Here is a 15,728-nt window from a genome sequence, read left to right as displayed (position 1 = left end):
CGCGGCGAAGTGGGGGTATGTAATTCCTTTTTTTTTTTTTTTTTTTTTTTATTCTTCACTGACTGTCTTTGAAATTGCCCCAGCCCCTGTTCAAATCCAATCCGGGGACAAAACTGAGGACAGACTTTGTCTGGGGACAGTGTCCTCAATCAGGGGACTGTGCCCTGAAACCGGGGATGTCTGGTCACCCTAGCATAAGTGCAACCAAAATAAAAGCCAGAAAAAACAGAGAGAGGTACAGTGAGTAGGATGTGTCCCTTGTCTGGTTGGTGCCTCTTTTAGTTGATTTTTTCTGTTTTGTTTTTTTGATTGCCTTTGGGCTTTAACCCATAATAAAACAGTGATGGTAACCTCAAACTGCAGTGGAATTTTAAGTAAATAGTTCAGAAATAAACACTCCCTGGAGTTCCTTCCAAATATATTAGATTTTATTTCTGTTTCAGTGAATATTTTAGTGGAATTCCCATAAAAAGTGATAAACAGTCAAATTATAAATCCTGAAAATGTAGTGTCATCATTGCTATCAGTATAAAGACCATTATTGTTGTCTTGATAGACCTCCAGCCAAGCCTCATCACCTTTCTTCATGTCTAGAATACAGGCACCGGAAGCTTGTTGAGTGCCTGAGTTAAACACGTGATACATAAATTGTACATTCTTATTGTTATGTTTCAGTACAATATGTACATTTTTACCATACACTGTAATGTGGTAGGTTAGGTAATATACACCATTTACCGGAGAGGTTAATTTTCCAGTTTCTATATTGTAGACATTATGCTCATTATAAAATACTTTCTCAAACTTAATGGGTGTGCCGCCACCTGGATTGGATGTTTTTAGTCCCACATGAAAAGCATAGCTGTTCCTGGTGGGGGATGATCCAGATTCACCTTTGGGTCCTGGAGCACCAGGGGGACCTGGAATTCCATTCGCTCCTGGGGGACCTAATTTTCCTGGGGGACCATGTGGACCTTGTTCTCCTGGTTTACCTGGTAGAATATGAATAGACAAAAACACATTATCTTCTGAAAAGCAACGGATACCTATTTACAGAATATTCCTGTTCAAGGAAATATTTCTGTGGATCTGCACACAAGAAAAATGGCTGAATTTAGTGGACAACTGTGTTTTTACAATCTAAACAACTAGGTACTGTTACAAAGAATATTTTTTAGAGATGTTCTTGCTCAGTGCACCTAAAAGTGATATTTAGGTGTAGCGCCCCCTTACTTTCAGTATGGGCGCTATGCTAAAGTTAATAGGGAATGGGAGAGTTATTTTGCTCCCATTCACAATTTGCTAAATTTGGGCTGCTGTCATTCCTGAACTGTCCTGTAGGTCAGTCTGTGCTCCAGGGATGTGATTTCATCCCTGGGCGACAGCTGGCGCTAGAGGGGTTCTGGCGGAGCCACTTTTCTCCAGCAGCCAATTAGAGGAGTTTTCCCTTGCAGTGCATGCTGGGGGAGAGTATATCTGTGACAGACGCCATTTTCTTTGGTTCTTCTTCTTTGCGGGTTCCAGGTGCGGCACCCACCTTCAGGGTGTGTGCATCCAACGGACCCCGGCGATGGCCTACCAGGCTGGGGTCATATGCTATGTGGAGCTCCATATTGCTGAAAGGGGCCCCAGTGACTTACTGGGTCCCCCCATCTACTGAGGAGACCCCAGGCTGGGTGCCGCTCGATTGGGGGATCGGCTTGAGGAGAACCCGGAGGCAGGTTGTCCAATAGAGCTTGAACGAACCATCGGGGATCTGGTGACCAGGATGCAGACAGGTACACTATTACTGTCATCCGGTGACCTATGCTTAATCTACTGGGAGGATTTGCTAAATCTCAATCCGTTCGTTTAGCTCACTTAAGTAATTGGCTTGTGGCAGAGGTCTTAGAGCCGGGTCTGTGGCAGAGGCCTGTTCCTCCCAGCAATCTAAAGTGACACTTCGGCTGCCAGGCTCGTGACAGGAGTCTGTCCGGGGGCACTTCACCCACTCTGGCTGGAGTGGCGATGAATCACAATTGATACTACTGAGAGCAGGATTGCTCCGTTCATATCCAGGCCTGATACTGCAAAGTTCTCTCTATCGCTTCATCAACCTTTTCTTCCTCATGTGGTGTTGATGTTGGCCATGTTGGGCCTGGAAATAAAGCATTTGAAAACCTTTATTCAATGACTGGACATTCGCTCACTGCTCTAAGCTACTCTTCTGATCAACTACACCCCTAGACAACACTGAAAGGTAACTTAATATGCCGATCCCAACAACAACCAGCGGCTCCTGCGGGGGTAGCGCTACATAGGCATTTTGCTTTGATATTTCAACAGTGGAATCTCCATGCCGTAACTCTGTTACTGTACAGAGAGACCTAGATACATTACATAAATGTTGTTTCTTTTTTGGTACCTATGCTCTCCTTAAGCTATTGAACAAATTATATCCTAATTGGCTAGCTTGGAACAGTGGGTCAGGAGGTGCGGTACCTGAACCTGGAAATGTGGAAAGGTCACACTTGCAAGATCTTCAGCCAGCACTGGTCCTGCTTTCAGACAATTTCATACCCCACATCCCTGATTCAGCTGGTAGCTATCACTGCTTTGTTAGCAGGGTTTACCTTGTCAGCAGTCAGCCCTCAACAGGCCTTTGCTAGTCAGATGACTAGCCTTAACTGATGGTTAGGACAGACCTTTAAGCCATGGATGCCCTCAGTTCATCGGTGGCAGTAAGTGGTTGGTTGTTGTCAATTGTATGTTATCAGTTTGTTGGCCATTACTGTTGGAATAAATGTGGTCTGTAAATCAAAAAAGGCATGGCCATGCCCTTCCAACTATAACATTGCAGTGTTTCGGTGGGTGTGGGCAAAATTTATTATCATTACAATAGGGGTATTATGTCTATGTATGCCATGTCCGAGGCACACTCTGGGCTACAACTGCACAAACCAGGCTGTCACTGACCGTGTCACAAATGCTGCAGCCACTCATACACAGCCAATGCTGCAGCTGTTCTCCCTTTCTTTTCCAGGGCTGTGTTCATCCACATTACCATTGCCTTACAGGTTTTTTTTTTTTTATGCAACCACTTTAAATATCTCACAGAAAAAAAACTCTCCAATAGGGTCGCAGGCAGCTTTCACAAACTGATGAAAGTTCTAACCCTTCACCACTCTACTAATTCAGGGCAAAGCAACCCGTTTACATAAACCCCTCTTTGCCATCCAGTAAGGAGGGAAGAGAGACAAAACACTGAACATTTCTAGGGCTGTGAACGTTTCCGCCAAGACCTGACAGAAATATCCAGTACTTCTGGGTATGAAGAAGCATTAGACTTACTCGCTGTTACAGCTCTAGGCCAACTGTAAGGGCCCTTTCACACGTACGGACCGTATGTCCGCATTTTCATCCGTCCGTTGCGGATGAAAACGGGACATACATGGGTCCCTATGTGATTACGGGTGTCAGCGGATGACCATCCGCTGACACCCGTAATTGTCCGCTTTCGCAAAGATACTCATTTGCGGATAGAAGAAAATCCTATTTCATCCGTGTTCATCCGATCCCCCATAGGGGAGAGCGGAGGAAAGACAGGGAGGTCCCTGCACAGTGTGCGGGGACCGCCCTGTCAGCTGCCAGCTCAGCGGGGATTTTACGGAGGATCCCCGCTGAGCTTTGAGGACACACGGAGCGGATCATTACTGATCCGCCCGTGTGAAAGGGCCCTAACAGGGAAGTCCTTAGTCGTGTGTAGGCTGTGACAACTTGTGGCTTACACAGTGCTTTATTTTCACTCCTGGTGAGAGAATGGAGCAGTGCAGAGTGAGGGGAAGGTAGAGGGTCTGCAATAAAGTAATTGATGGGCAAAGCACCACATTCACTTGAAGGTAAACATGGCCAGAATAATTCTGCTTCTGCTTTGTAGAAATTCACTATTTTTCTACCTTAGCTCCGGTGTCATGAGTTTTTTTCCACTATTGTATACCCTGAGAAAATGCTTCTGTCTTGTTTCTACAAATTACAAAATAGAAATCCACTAGAGAACAACACATGAGAAAATATTCTTACTTTATGGCCCTGATTATCCTATAGTACCATTTACCTGGGTCACCTTTTGTTCCTGGTTGTCCGTCTTTTCCATCTCTGCCAGTAGGTCCATGCTGGCCATTTATACCTGGTGTTCCTGGAATACCGGGAACCCCTGCAATACATTCATTGTTTTTGGTAGTTTCACAATTTCCTGGTGTTTTATTCATTGACACCATAATGACCACAATCAGGAACCTAAGTCTTCCCATCTGAAAGCAAGAAGATATGTGGTGTTATATAAGGCTCTAGTCACCCCCCAAAAATTCTAGACAAATATCTAAATGCACAGGTATTATATATATAAAGTATATGTAAAATAGGTACAATGACTGTCAATGGAGTCAATTTGTTTAGCCTGTTCTGTGATTCACAAACTCTCCCACACTGCACAGTCAGGCATGTAAGCGTGGCGTATCTTGGATACCCTTTTTGGGAGGAATCGCTCTCACGCAGTATATAATGCACCAATGTTCTTTGTAGAAGTCTTTAGAAAATATGTTAAAAAAGCAGATTAACCAATCTTTGTCACATGAATCATTTCTTACACTTGCACACTTTGTACACTTGCACAAAGTCAGGGATTTTGTAGGATTAGACTTATGTTTATGATTAACCAATAATACCAAGTAGGGGCTAATGATCACCATTTTCATATGTAGGTTGAACCATGGTCGTTAACCGAAACAAAAACATCTGTGTAAGAGGCTTACAACTGCGTGAGGAACAGCCAAACTCTGCTGCTAAGTTGAGGTTGTGGAAGACAGTTTTAGGTCATACACCATGGCACCATGGAGCACATCAATAGGACACAAGATAGTTATACTGCATCAACAAGGTCTCTCCCAGGCAAAGATTTCAAAGTAGATCGGGGTTTCAAGATGTGCTGTTTTAGCTCTTTTGAAGAAGCAAAAAGAAATGGGCAACATTGAGGGCTGTGGATGCAGTGGCTGGCCAAGGAAACCTAATGCAGCAGATGAAAGACACATCATGCTTACTTCTATTCGACATTGGAAGATGCACAACAGTGCCATTAACACAGAACTGGTGGAAACCAGTGGGACCCAGGTACACACATCTATTCTCCAGATAAGTCTGGCCAGAAGTGGTCTTCATGGACCTCCGACCTGGAAACAAGGCTAAGTGACTCAACTATGCATGATAACATAGCAACTGGGGTGTAGCACAACGTGAGTCAAATTTGAAATGTTTTGCTGTAGCGGAAGGCAGTTTGTTAACCAAATGACTGGAGAGAGGTACAATAATGAGTGTCTGCAGGAAACAGTGAAGCATCATGGAGGTTCCTTGCAAGTTTGGAGCTGCATTTCTGCAAATGGAGTTGGAGATTTGGTCAGGATGAATGGTGTCCTCAATGCTGAGAAACACAGGCAGATACTTATCCATCATGCCAGGCATGTGATTGCCCCTAAAGATGTTCTACAGCAAGACAATGACCTCAAACACACAGCCAATGGCATTAGGAACTATCTTCAGTGTAAAGAAAAGCAAGGAGTCCTGAAAGTGATGGTTTGGCCCCCATGGAGCTCTGATCTCAGCATCTGTCTCAATAAAATCTAAGTGAGGCAGCCTACATCCACAGACTATTTGTGGTAAGCTCTGCAAGATGTTTGGGACAACCTACCTGCCGACTTCAAAAACTATGTGCAAGTATACCTAGAAGAATTAATGCTGTTTTGAAGGTAAAGGGCGGTCACGCTTAGACACTGCCCTGATGGGCCAGTATTTGGCGCATTATAAATCCATTAAATCAATCAATCAATCACACCAAATATTAATTTGATTTGGATTTCTCTTCTGATAAAAAAATAAACTATTAACACTTCTATTTCTGAAGGTATTCTTAATTTACCTCTTTTTTTTTTACACCTGCCTAAAACTTTTACACAGCAATATATATATATGTATATATATATATATATATATATATATATATATATACACAGTACAGACCAAAAGTTTGGACGCACCTTCTCATTCAAAGAGTTTTCTTTATTTTCATGACTATGAAAATTGTAGATTCACACTGAAGGCATCAAAACTATGAATTAACACATGTGGAATTATACATAACAAAAAAGTGTGAAACAACTGAAAATATATTTCATATTCTAGGTTCTTCAAAGTAGCCACCTTTTGCTTTGATTACTGCTTGGCACACTCTTGGCATTCTCTTGATGAGCTTCAAGAGGTAGTCACCTGGCGCAGCACCCCATCACTCCCCTTCTCGGTCAAATAGCCCCTACACAGCCTGGAGGTGTGTTTGGGGTCATTGTCCTGTTGAAAAATAAATGATGGTCCAACTAAACGCAAACCGGATGGAATAGCATGTCGCTGCAAGATGCTGTGGTAGCCATGCTGGTTCAGTATGCCTTTAATTTTGATTAAATCCCCAACAGTGTCACCAGCAAAGCACCCCCACACCATCACACCTCCTCCTCCATGCTTCACGGTGGGAACCAGGCATGTAGAGTCCATCCGTTCACCTTTTCTGCGTCGCACAAAGACAGGGGGGTTGGAACCAAAGATCTCAAGTTTGGACTCATCAGACTAAAGCACAGATTTCCACTGGTCTAATGTCCATTCCTTGTGTTCTTTAGCCCAAACAAGTCTCGTTCGGCCCATCATTTGCATGGGGTCACGCTTCATTTAAATGAATCGCGCCCACTTCCACCTACTTTGAATTAGGCCGGCTTACGCCTACGAATTTACGTTACGCCGGCGCAACGTTGGGAGCAAGTGCTTTGTGAATACTGTGCTCGCCGCTCTGCGCTACGTCGGTGTAGCGTATATTCGATACGCTACGCCGGCATAACTATGCGCCGCTGTACGTGAATCCGGGCCATTAACTTTAATGGTATCCCAGTCTTAGTTCGTAGGGTTCAATAATGAGTTGGCCCATCCTTTGCAGATATAACAGCTTCAACTCTACTGGGAATGTGGTCCAAAAGGTTTAAGAGTGTGACACTCAGTCCATTCAGAATCTCTAACAGACCATTTACCTTATTTAGCTCCCCTTTCCCTGCAACAATGGTAGCCCATGTATTTAGTAATTGAGCTGCAAGTTTGAAAATGATTTGCTAAGATATTGCTAGACTTGCCAGGCTTCACAAGTTTGTTGCAAAATTGTAGCAAGTACACATTGTATGACTCCAAATCAACTTTCTTTGCAAACATTCTGCAAGTTCTGGTTCAGTTATGTTGTGCAATAGTCAGGGGCGTACCTAGAGCATTTGGCACCCGGGGCAGATCCTACATCTGGCACCCCTCTCCCCACCTTAAAATGAAAAACACCCCACTGTGCCCCCTGCATACCTCTGCATCCTTCAATATCTTTTTGTCAATTCTGTGTACTCCCCTCTCCACAACTGCACCTCTGGACGCCTTCACATTACACAGCCCTTGTACCTCTGGACCCCTTTACATTACACAGCACCCTGCACCCCTTTACAGTACCCCTTCCTACAATACAGACCCCCCCTTCCTACAATACATACCCCCCCTTCCTACAATACAGACCCCCCCCTCCCTACAATACAGACCCCCCCTTCCTACAATACAGACCCCCCTTCCTACAATACAGACCCCCCTTCCTACAATACAGACCCCCCCTTCCTACAATACAGACCCCCCCTTCCTACAATACAGACCCCCCCCCATTCAGACCCATAATGTACCTGGGTCAGAACACACACCACAGACAGAGAGCCCTAGGTAGTGGCTTGGTGGGGGGGGGGTGCGAGCTGCACCCGAGCCAGTTGGCACATCTGGGACCGGCGCAACGATCCCCTTCTCTCACGGCTCTGATCAGTCTCGGGCAGCAGCTGTCAGCAGAGCAGAGAAGCCGCCTCCCCCTCCTCCTGCATGCACAGCACAGTATAGACATAAAGGAGGAGGGGGAGGCGGCTTCTCTGCTCGGCTGACAGCCGCTGCCCGAGACTGATCAGAGCCGTGAGAGAAGGGGATCATTGCGCCGGTCCCAGATGTGCCAACTGGCATGGGTGCAGCTCGCAACCCCCCTCCCCCTCCTGCAAAGCCACTACCTGCTCCGCTCGTGCACTCCATATCTAGTCTGTCACCGCACAATGTTAAACCCGCAGAGGCACTGTCTTTTTTCATTTGCGGAGGGGGGGTAGCCAGCCTGACACCCCCCCAGTGTGTGGCACCTGGTGCGGCACAACCCCCCCGCCCCCTCCCTTTGTACGCCACTGGCAATAGTCATCCCACCAGAGGTGTAACTAGAATATCTCATTACATATCTGAGTGCGGATCCCCCACTTACATCAGGGTCCCCAGATATCCCCCACTTACATCAGGGTCCATAGAGCCCCCCTTACATCAGGGTCCCCAGAGAGCCTCCCTACTTACATCAGGGTCCCCAGTGTAACGCTTCTGCCGTTTCCCTATGCAGATCGAGCGTGCCTCTATCTAATTCATGCAGCCGCGCTCCGTCCGCGTCACTTCCGGTGCGCGGATGTTTGCGCTCCACGCTGGAACGCGGAAGTGCGACCCAGCGTGGAGCTGCGCTTTTCCCCGCGAATTCGGGGCTATTTAAACTCCCAGAGATGTCGGCAGGGTGTTCCGATATTCTAGTTGGACACCTGCCGCCATCTGGGATCGCAGAACCTCTCGCTACAAACCCGCAGTCCATTACAGCCTGTGACTCCTGGAGGCCATCTCTCAGCAACACTACAGAAACCAGGACTCACCTCCCTGAATACACTGGCAGACCTGATAACAACTCAACACCTCTGCATCCGATTCATAGCCTGCATCTACAGCTCCCAACAGCCTGGTGACTCCTGGATAAGGATCTGAGCGTACTCCCCTCATTCAACCACCTCTTAAACTACAGAACCGCAAGTATCTTGTCAGCAGTGTACAATCTGTCATAGTCTACTATCTGCTCACTGTTTCAAGGGACTGTCTTTATATGACTCACCACTACACATGCAAACTATATTCAACTGTGCAATGAACTGTGTCTTATGCTAACAACTTGATATACTGAAGTATTAATATAATACTAACTAACTAACCATAGAACCACGTTATTCAATAGTACTTCTATAGCATATCCTTACAGAGACTATTCCCTCCACAAGAGACTGTTTATGTAGGATATATGATAGGATAACCTTATGAAGTAATAAGTTGTCCCCTATTTATGTTTTGGTCTTACATGGAGGATATGATGACCTAACCCCATAATCTCAGTTCAGTTTTGAGAGTTAATTGGTGGTTCAGACCTGATAAGCCTCCGCAGCTGAGATCCAGACCTATTAATAAATTTAGATAAAACAGGGTCTTTACACCCAGAGAGCCTCCCCCTTCATTAGGTTCCCCAGAGGGCCTCCCCCTTCATTAGGTTCCCCAGAGAGCCTCCCTTACATCAGGGTCCCCAGAGAGCCCCCTTACATCACGGTCCCCAGAGAGCCCCCTTTACATCAGGGTCCCCAGACAGTTGACCCTCCCCCCTTCCAGAGGTTCCCCGTGTACCTGGGGGCAGGTGGGAGACGGCGATAAGCAGCTCTATGGTGTCCACGGGCAGAGGGATCTTCCTGGGGCTTGTAGTTCTCTTCCTGAGTGTATACAGTGGAGAGGGGAGGGGCCTATCCCGGGCATCTATCAGCAGGAGTGTAGAAGCAGAGCGACTCACTTGTACACTGAAAGTTAAAGTGATACCTGCTTGGGTCAGAGGCCCCTCCCCTCTCCTCTCCACTCTATAAACTGACACTTGGGAAGAGAACTATAAGCCCCAGGGAGATTCTGCCGCCCACGGGCACCATAGAACTGGTGATCGTCGCCTCCCACCTCCCCCCACTGCATTCAGGGGTGCAGGGGGAGATGCCGGGTCTTTGGGCCCCCCCCCCCACAGCGGCAGAACAGCAGTACCCAGTTGCAAGTGCGACCGTGAAAGTTCCGCCACTGATCCCACCACAGGGGTCACTATGACTTGCAGAGCTCTTGCTGTAGACTCGCCACTGAAACTTTGCTCTTGCTAGAGACTTGACACGCAAATTTGCTACAAATTGGAAAAGTGTCAACTAGAACTTTGAAATGCTTTGCAAGTGTACAGCGAAAATGGGCAACAAGTTAACAAGTCTTACAATTTAACACTGCCACAATTTTGTGGCAAGTTATCCTTGCTATCTGGGACTATGCCACCAACAGGTGGGAAGGCTAACTGCATCTGCCTAGAGATGGATAACAACCCCTTTTCTTGGTTACAGTGTATTGTAAAGCTAAAACATTGTGGGCTGGATTCAAGAAGCAATTGCGCCTGTGTAACCATAGTTACACAGCGCAATTGCTTACTTGCCCCGGCGTAACGAATGCTCCTGATTCAGGAACCTCGTTACGCCGACTGCAGCCTAAGATATGCGCGGCATAAGGCTCTTATGCCCGCATATCTTAGGCTGCATTCTTGCAATGGCCGCTAGGTGGCGTTCCCGTTGTGCTCAGCGTATAGTAGCGTATAGTATGCAAATTGCATACTAACGCCGATTCACAACGTTACGCGAGCCCTGCGTACGCAGTTTACGTCGTTTCCGTACGTCGGTTTCCGCATAAGGCTGCCCCTGCTATTAGCAGGGGCAGCCAATGTTACATATACCCGTCGTTCCCGCGTCGCGAAATTTCAAATTTACGTAGTTTGCGTAAGTCATTCGTGAATGGCGCTGGACGTCATTCACGTTCACTTTGAAGCAAATGACGTCCTTGCGACGTCATTTGCCGCAATGCACGTCGGAAAAGTTTCCCGACGGAGCATGCGCTCTACGATCGGCTCGGGAATGCGCCTAATTTAAATGATTCCCGTCCCCTACGGGATCATTTAAATTGCGCGCGCTTACGCCAGGCATTTTTCCGGCGCGCCCACGCAATTTACGGAGCTACTGCTCCGTGAATCAAGGGCAGCGCAGTAAATTTGCGGGGGCGCAGGGCAAAAACGTAACGTAAAAAAAGCGCAAATCTACCTGAATCCAGCCGTTTGTTTAGTGTTGGATAGAGTAGTAAAGAATTGAAAACCTTGCAAGTTTTTTTTTCTGTGGGATTTCTCTCCCTGTCCCAGAGACGCAATAGGAAATCTCTACAAAGTACAAGGAATTTCTCTCTTAGACATTTGTCACCTGAAGTAGTGACTCCAATGGAAGAATTCATCTCTATTACTGTTCTAGTGATAGCTCAAAATTTGGAATTTGCCCTTACTTTTAATCATGACTACAATGTTCACCAGGATTTAACGAGAGGGTGAATCAATCCAATGGAAGCTCAAACGACAATAAAGCCTGACAGGGGTTCTAACTCTTACCTACTGTATCCAAAAAATAATGTTTGCCTATATGTAGCATTTAAGATTAACAGCTTAAAGGTCACCTCTCTCCTAACACCCTGCTCACTGGTTAATGAATCACCATCTCCACTTCTGACCAATTAGCAGGGATATACTGTATCTGTAAAACTGTAAAGGAAATTTGTAAGTTCTGTATATAATTGTATTCCATTTTGTATGTATTGCACACTGAACTCACTGGCCCAGATTCTCAAAGGGCTTACGACGGCGCAGTGCCATGTACGCTGTCGTAAGTCCTAATCTGGGCCGTCGTATCTATGCGACTGATTCTTAGAATCAGTCACGCATAGATATCCATTCCATCCGACAGGCGTAAGGCTCTTACACCGTCGGATCGTAACTGCAATATTTTTTTCCCCCGCTAGGTGGCGCTTCCGTCGATTTCCGCGTCGAGTATGCAAATTAGCTAGATACGCTAATTCCCGAACGTACGTGCGGCCGACGCAGTAAAGTTACAACGTTTACGTTAGGCTTTTCCCGGCGTATACTTGCCCCTGCTATATGTGGCGCAGCCAATGTTAAGTAAGGCCGTCGTTCCCGCATCGAAAATTTTTAAAATTACGTTGTTTGCGTAAGTCGTCCGTGAATGCTGCTGGACATAATTCACGTCCACGTCAAAACCAATGACGTCCTTGCGACGTCATTTAGAGCAATGCACGCCGGGAAATTTTAGGGACGGCGCATGCACAGTTTGTTCAGCGTGGGGACGCGCTTCATTTAAATAAAACACGCCCCCTACCCGCCGAATTTGAATTCCGCCAGGTGATTTACGCTACGCCGCCGCAACTTTACAGGCAAGTGCTTTGTGAATAAAGCACTTGCCTGAAAAACTTGCGGCGGCGTAACGTAAATCAAATACGTTACGCCCACCCATTTTTACGCCATTCTACGAGAATCTGCCCCACTGTGTACACGGCACTAATAATGTTTTCATTACATGTTTACATTCTTTTGAATCCTAATTAGAATTAGCCTGTCTATGTTACGCCCTTTTTACCATAAAAGTACAATTGTAATATTAATGTGATACTTACGTAATCATGTGTATAAAAACCTTAGATTGCGTCATAATAAAGCAGAACAGTTATTTGGAAAGATGCAGAGTGTATCTTTTGTGTCTGTTCCCTACTGCAGTAGTTATTATTAACTTGGAACCACTAATTAATATGAGGATAGGAGTTGCCTATCTATACAATTATTTGTCAAAACCTAAACTAGGATATAGTGGTATCACCTTCCTGACTATACATAGATGTGTAAATCACAAAAATTGGCTCAGCACAATTACAAATCCTTTGGATGGAAAATATGTTTTTCATCTTTGTATTTCACTATTTTAGATAAACGTTTAAAGCGGTAGTTCACCCCCCCCCCCGACACATTTTACCATCGAGACAGGCATTGTAGCGCGAGCTACAGTATGCCTGTCCCGATTTTTTTAACCCCGGACTCCCCTTGTTCTCGTAGATCGTATTTTTCGGCTCCCGCGGGGAATGGGCGTGCCTATGGAGAGGGAGGATGATTGACGGCCGGCCCTGGCACGTCACTCTCCCCGAAGACAGCCGGAGTAGGTCTCGGCTCTTCACGGCGCCTGCGCACAGGCTATGCGCACGCGTCGTGAAGACCAAGCCTATTTCGGCTATTTCCGGAGAAGCGTGACGCGCCAGAGCCGGCCGTCAATCATCCTCCGTCTCCATAGGCAAGCCCATTCCCCGGTATCTTCAATCTACGAGAACAAGGTGAGTACGGGGGTAAAAAATTCGGGACAGCCATACTGTAGCTCGCGCTACAATGCCTGATTTTATGGTAAAATAAAAAAAAAAATATTTTTTTTCGTCGATAGGGTGAACCCCCGCTTTAACTAGCTGTGGTTGTAAATAACCCAACCTATGCTTTGCAGGACTACACAATGGCCATAACTTACTTCTCTATCAAGTCATCCAACTCATTGGAAACAATGTACTACCTATTTGGCAGTTGTTAAGCTGTGATACAACAATATTGTACGACCTACACCCCCTTAAAGTGGCTGTAAACCCAATTCATGAAATTTGAACTGGGCACATATATGTGCAGTATTTTGTTAGCTCTCTTCAATGAGCTAAGCCCCTTAGCTCTCTCCTTAACTGTTCCTCTGTTATTAACCTAACTCCTAACAAATTCTCTGACACTTTAGATAAAAGCAGCCTGAAATTTCTGTCGGGGAGGTTGGTAAAATAGATTAACAGGGAGCTGGCCCTGTTCCAAAACATGTCTGAGAGTCTCTGCCTATGATGAGAGGGGGTGTGTGCCTTTCCTCCAATCAGCAATTTTAGCTATCTTGGCTGTATGCTTAGACATCACACTCTGTGTTAAACAGGAAGAGAAAATCTCCTAACACAATTTGAACTTTCTAAATGGTATATAAATGTGAAAACAGCAGATATACATGTAAAACCTATGTAGGGAGATTTGGTTCATCTCTGTGTATCATCATGCTCACTTCACTGGGTGTATGGAGGGTTTACATCCACTTTAAGGCCTAATCTACAAATTTCATACAATAACAAAATGTGGAAGAATACATCACATCAAAATAACTTTAAAGCATTACAGTCGAAGTTTTTTTTTGAATTTTGGGTAGTATAAGGATAATCTGAGGGGTAGATTTGAAATGAGGGGAAGCTCTGCTGATTTTATTATCCAATCATGTGCAGTCTAAAATGCTGTTTTTTATTTTCCTTGCATGTCCCCCCTTGGATCTACAGCGACTGCACTTCCAAGTGCAATTCTAAGTGCACTTTTAGTGCAATTTCAAGTGCACTTTGCATTTGTAGTTTGCACTTGTAGTGCAAAGTGGATTTGCCTTTCGTAAATAACCCCCTCTGTGTCTTTCCTATATTCGTGTATGTGTCCCACTGGGTGGATTCACCCCTTTTTATCCTGGTGCCATCGAGACAGAAAGTGATGGAAATATAAAACTTTTAGAGTTGTTACTAGAATAAGCGGTTAGGAGAAATCTTTCAATAATGACACTAGTTCAAGAGACAACTGTCTAAAAAGGGAATTTTACTCCACTTTGAGGCCCCGTACACACGACCGAGTTTCTCGGCAGAATTCAGCCAGAAACTCGATCGGAGCCGTATTCTGCCGAGAACACTTTTGGCCGAGGAAGCCGACGAGGAACTCGTCGAGCCAAATAGAGAACATGTTCTCTATTTCCTCGTTAGTCAATGGGGAAACTTGGCTCGCCGAGATCCTCGGCGGCTTCAAAAGGAATTCGACGAGCAAAACGATGTGTTTTGCCCGTCGAGTTCCTCGGACGTGTGTACGGGGCCTAAGAAATTTCTTCCACTACCTATGTAGTCTCCAGGAGAGGAAGTAAAGGAAAATCTCTACAGTGAAGCACAGCACAGAAGTTTAAACGATTTCTAACCTATCCAAAAAGAATAGGAACATAAAAAAAAAAAGTATTCTATGTGCTAAGAAAATTACACAAAAAGACATAGTTTAAATGAACAGGTACTTACAGCTGCCCAGTCCTCGGGGGAGGTTGTACTTTGAAATGGTAGTCAGTGACATGAAGCATTATATTCCTTAATGCTTAATGAGTGTTCAGACTTGTCTAATGTATATAGTACATTCCATGAAAACCCTGTTAATTTGGAATTGTAGTTAATATCTGAATTGTGTTTTTTTACCGTAAACGCACTATAAGGTACTTGGTTACATAGTTAGGTTTAAAAAAGGGAAAAGTCCATCTAGTTCAAAAAGAATAAACAAATATAAAACCTCTTTATACACAATCCTATAACTACAGTTGATCCTGAGGAAGACAAAATAAAAACAATAAAGCTGCAGCGGAGTTTATCCAATTTGCTCCAGGAGGGGGGGGGGATCCTGCCTGATCCCCTGAAGGTAATTGGGTATTCCCTAGATCAGGGGTAGGCAACCTTTGCGAGGTGGAGATCTACCTGGACAACATAGAAGAGATCAAAGATCAGTGGGTGCTGTGCCCCTTTAAAAAATAAAATAACAATGAACTAGCAAGCCCCCAATGAAAAGTAAAGACGGCATAAAGAAAACTTAGAAAAATCTCATAAAACTAACATCACTGTAGAAATTTAAACTTAGCCTACTTTATTTAGTTTAGTGAGGAACTCGGCAAGCACTATTTTTTTTCCATGTCTAGGACAGCAATTGGTTACCCCCACAAGGCTAATGCTGAAGTTCATCATGAAAGCAAAAAATCTGGTAGTGCAGACTGATTTCTTTGACTAGTTTCAAACTAGCAAGTATT

General features: G+C 45.1%; 1 protein-coding gene across 1 annotated transcript; it reads right to left on the bottom strand.

The window, feature by feature from the left end:
* Positions 1-406: 406 nt before the first annotated feature.
* Positions 407-15,058, bottom strand: LOC120929224 (adiponectin-like). Its single transcript, XM_040340514.1, has 3 exons — positions 14,959-15,058; positions 4,094-4,289; positions 407-992 (listed from the first exon to the last, which is right to left on the bottom strand). Exons 2-3 carry the CDS (start codon positions 4,287-4,289, stop codon positions 484-486), a joined length of 705 nt encoding a protein of 234 aa, XP_040196448.1. The 5' UTR covers positions 14,959-15,058; the 3' UTR covers positions 407-483.
* Positions 15,059-15,728: the final 670 nt, after the last annotated feature.

Source organism: Rana temporaria, chromosome 2 (assembly GCF_905171775.1).
Source record: "Rana temporaria chromosome 2, aRanTem1.1, whole genome shotgun sequence".
Lineage (NCBI taxonomy): Eukaryota > Metazoa > Chordata > Amphibia > Anura > Ranidae > Rana > Rana temporaria.
This window is presented reverse-complemented; position numbering and strand designations above follow the sequence as displayed.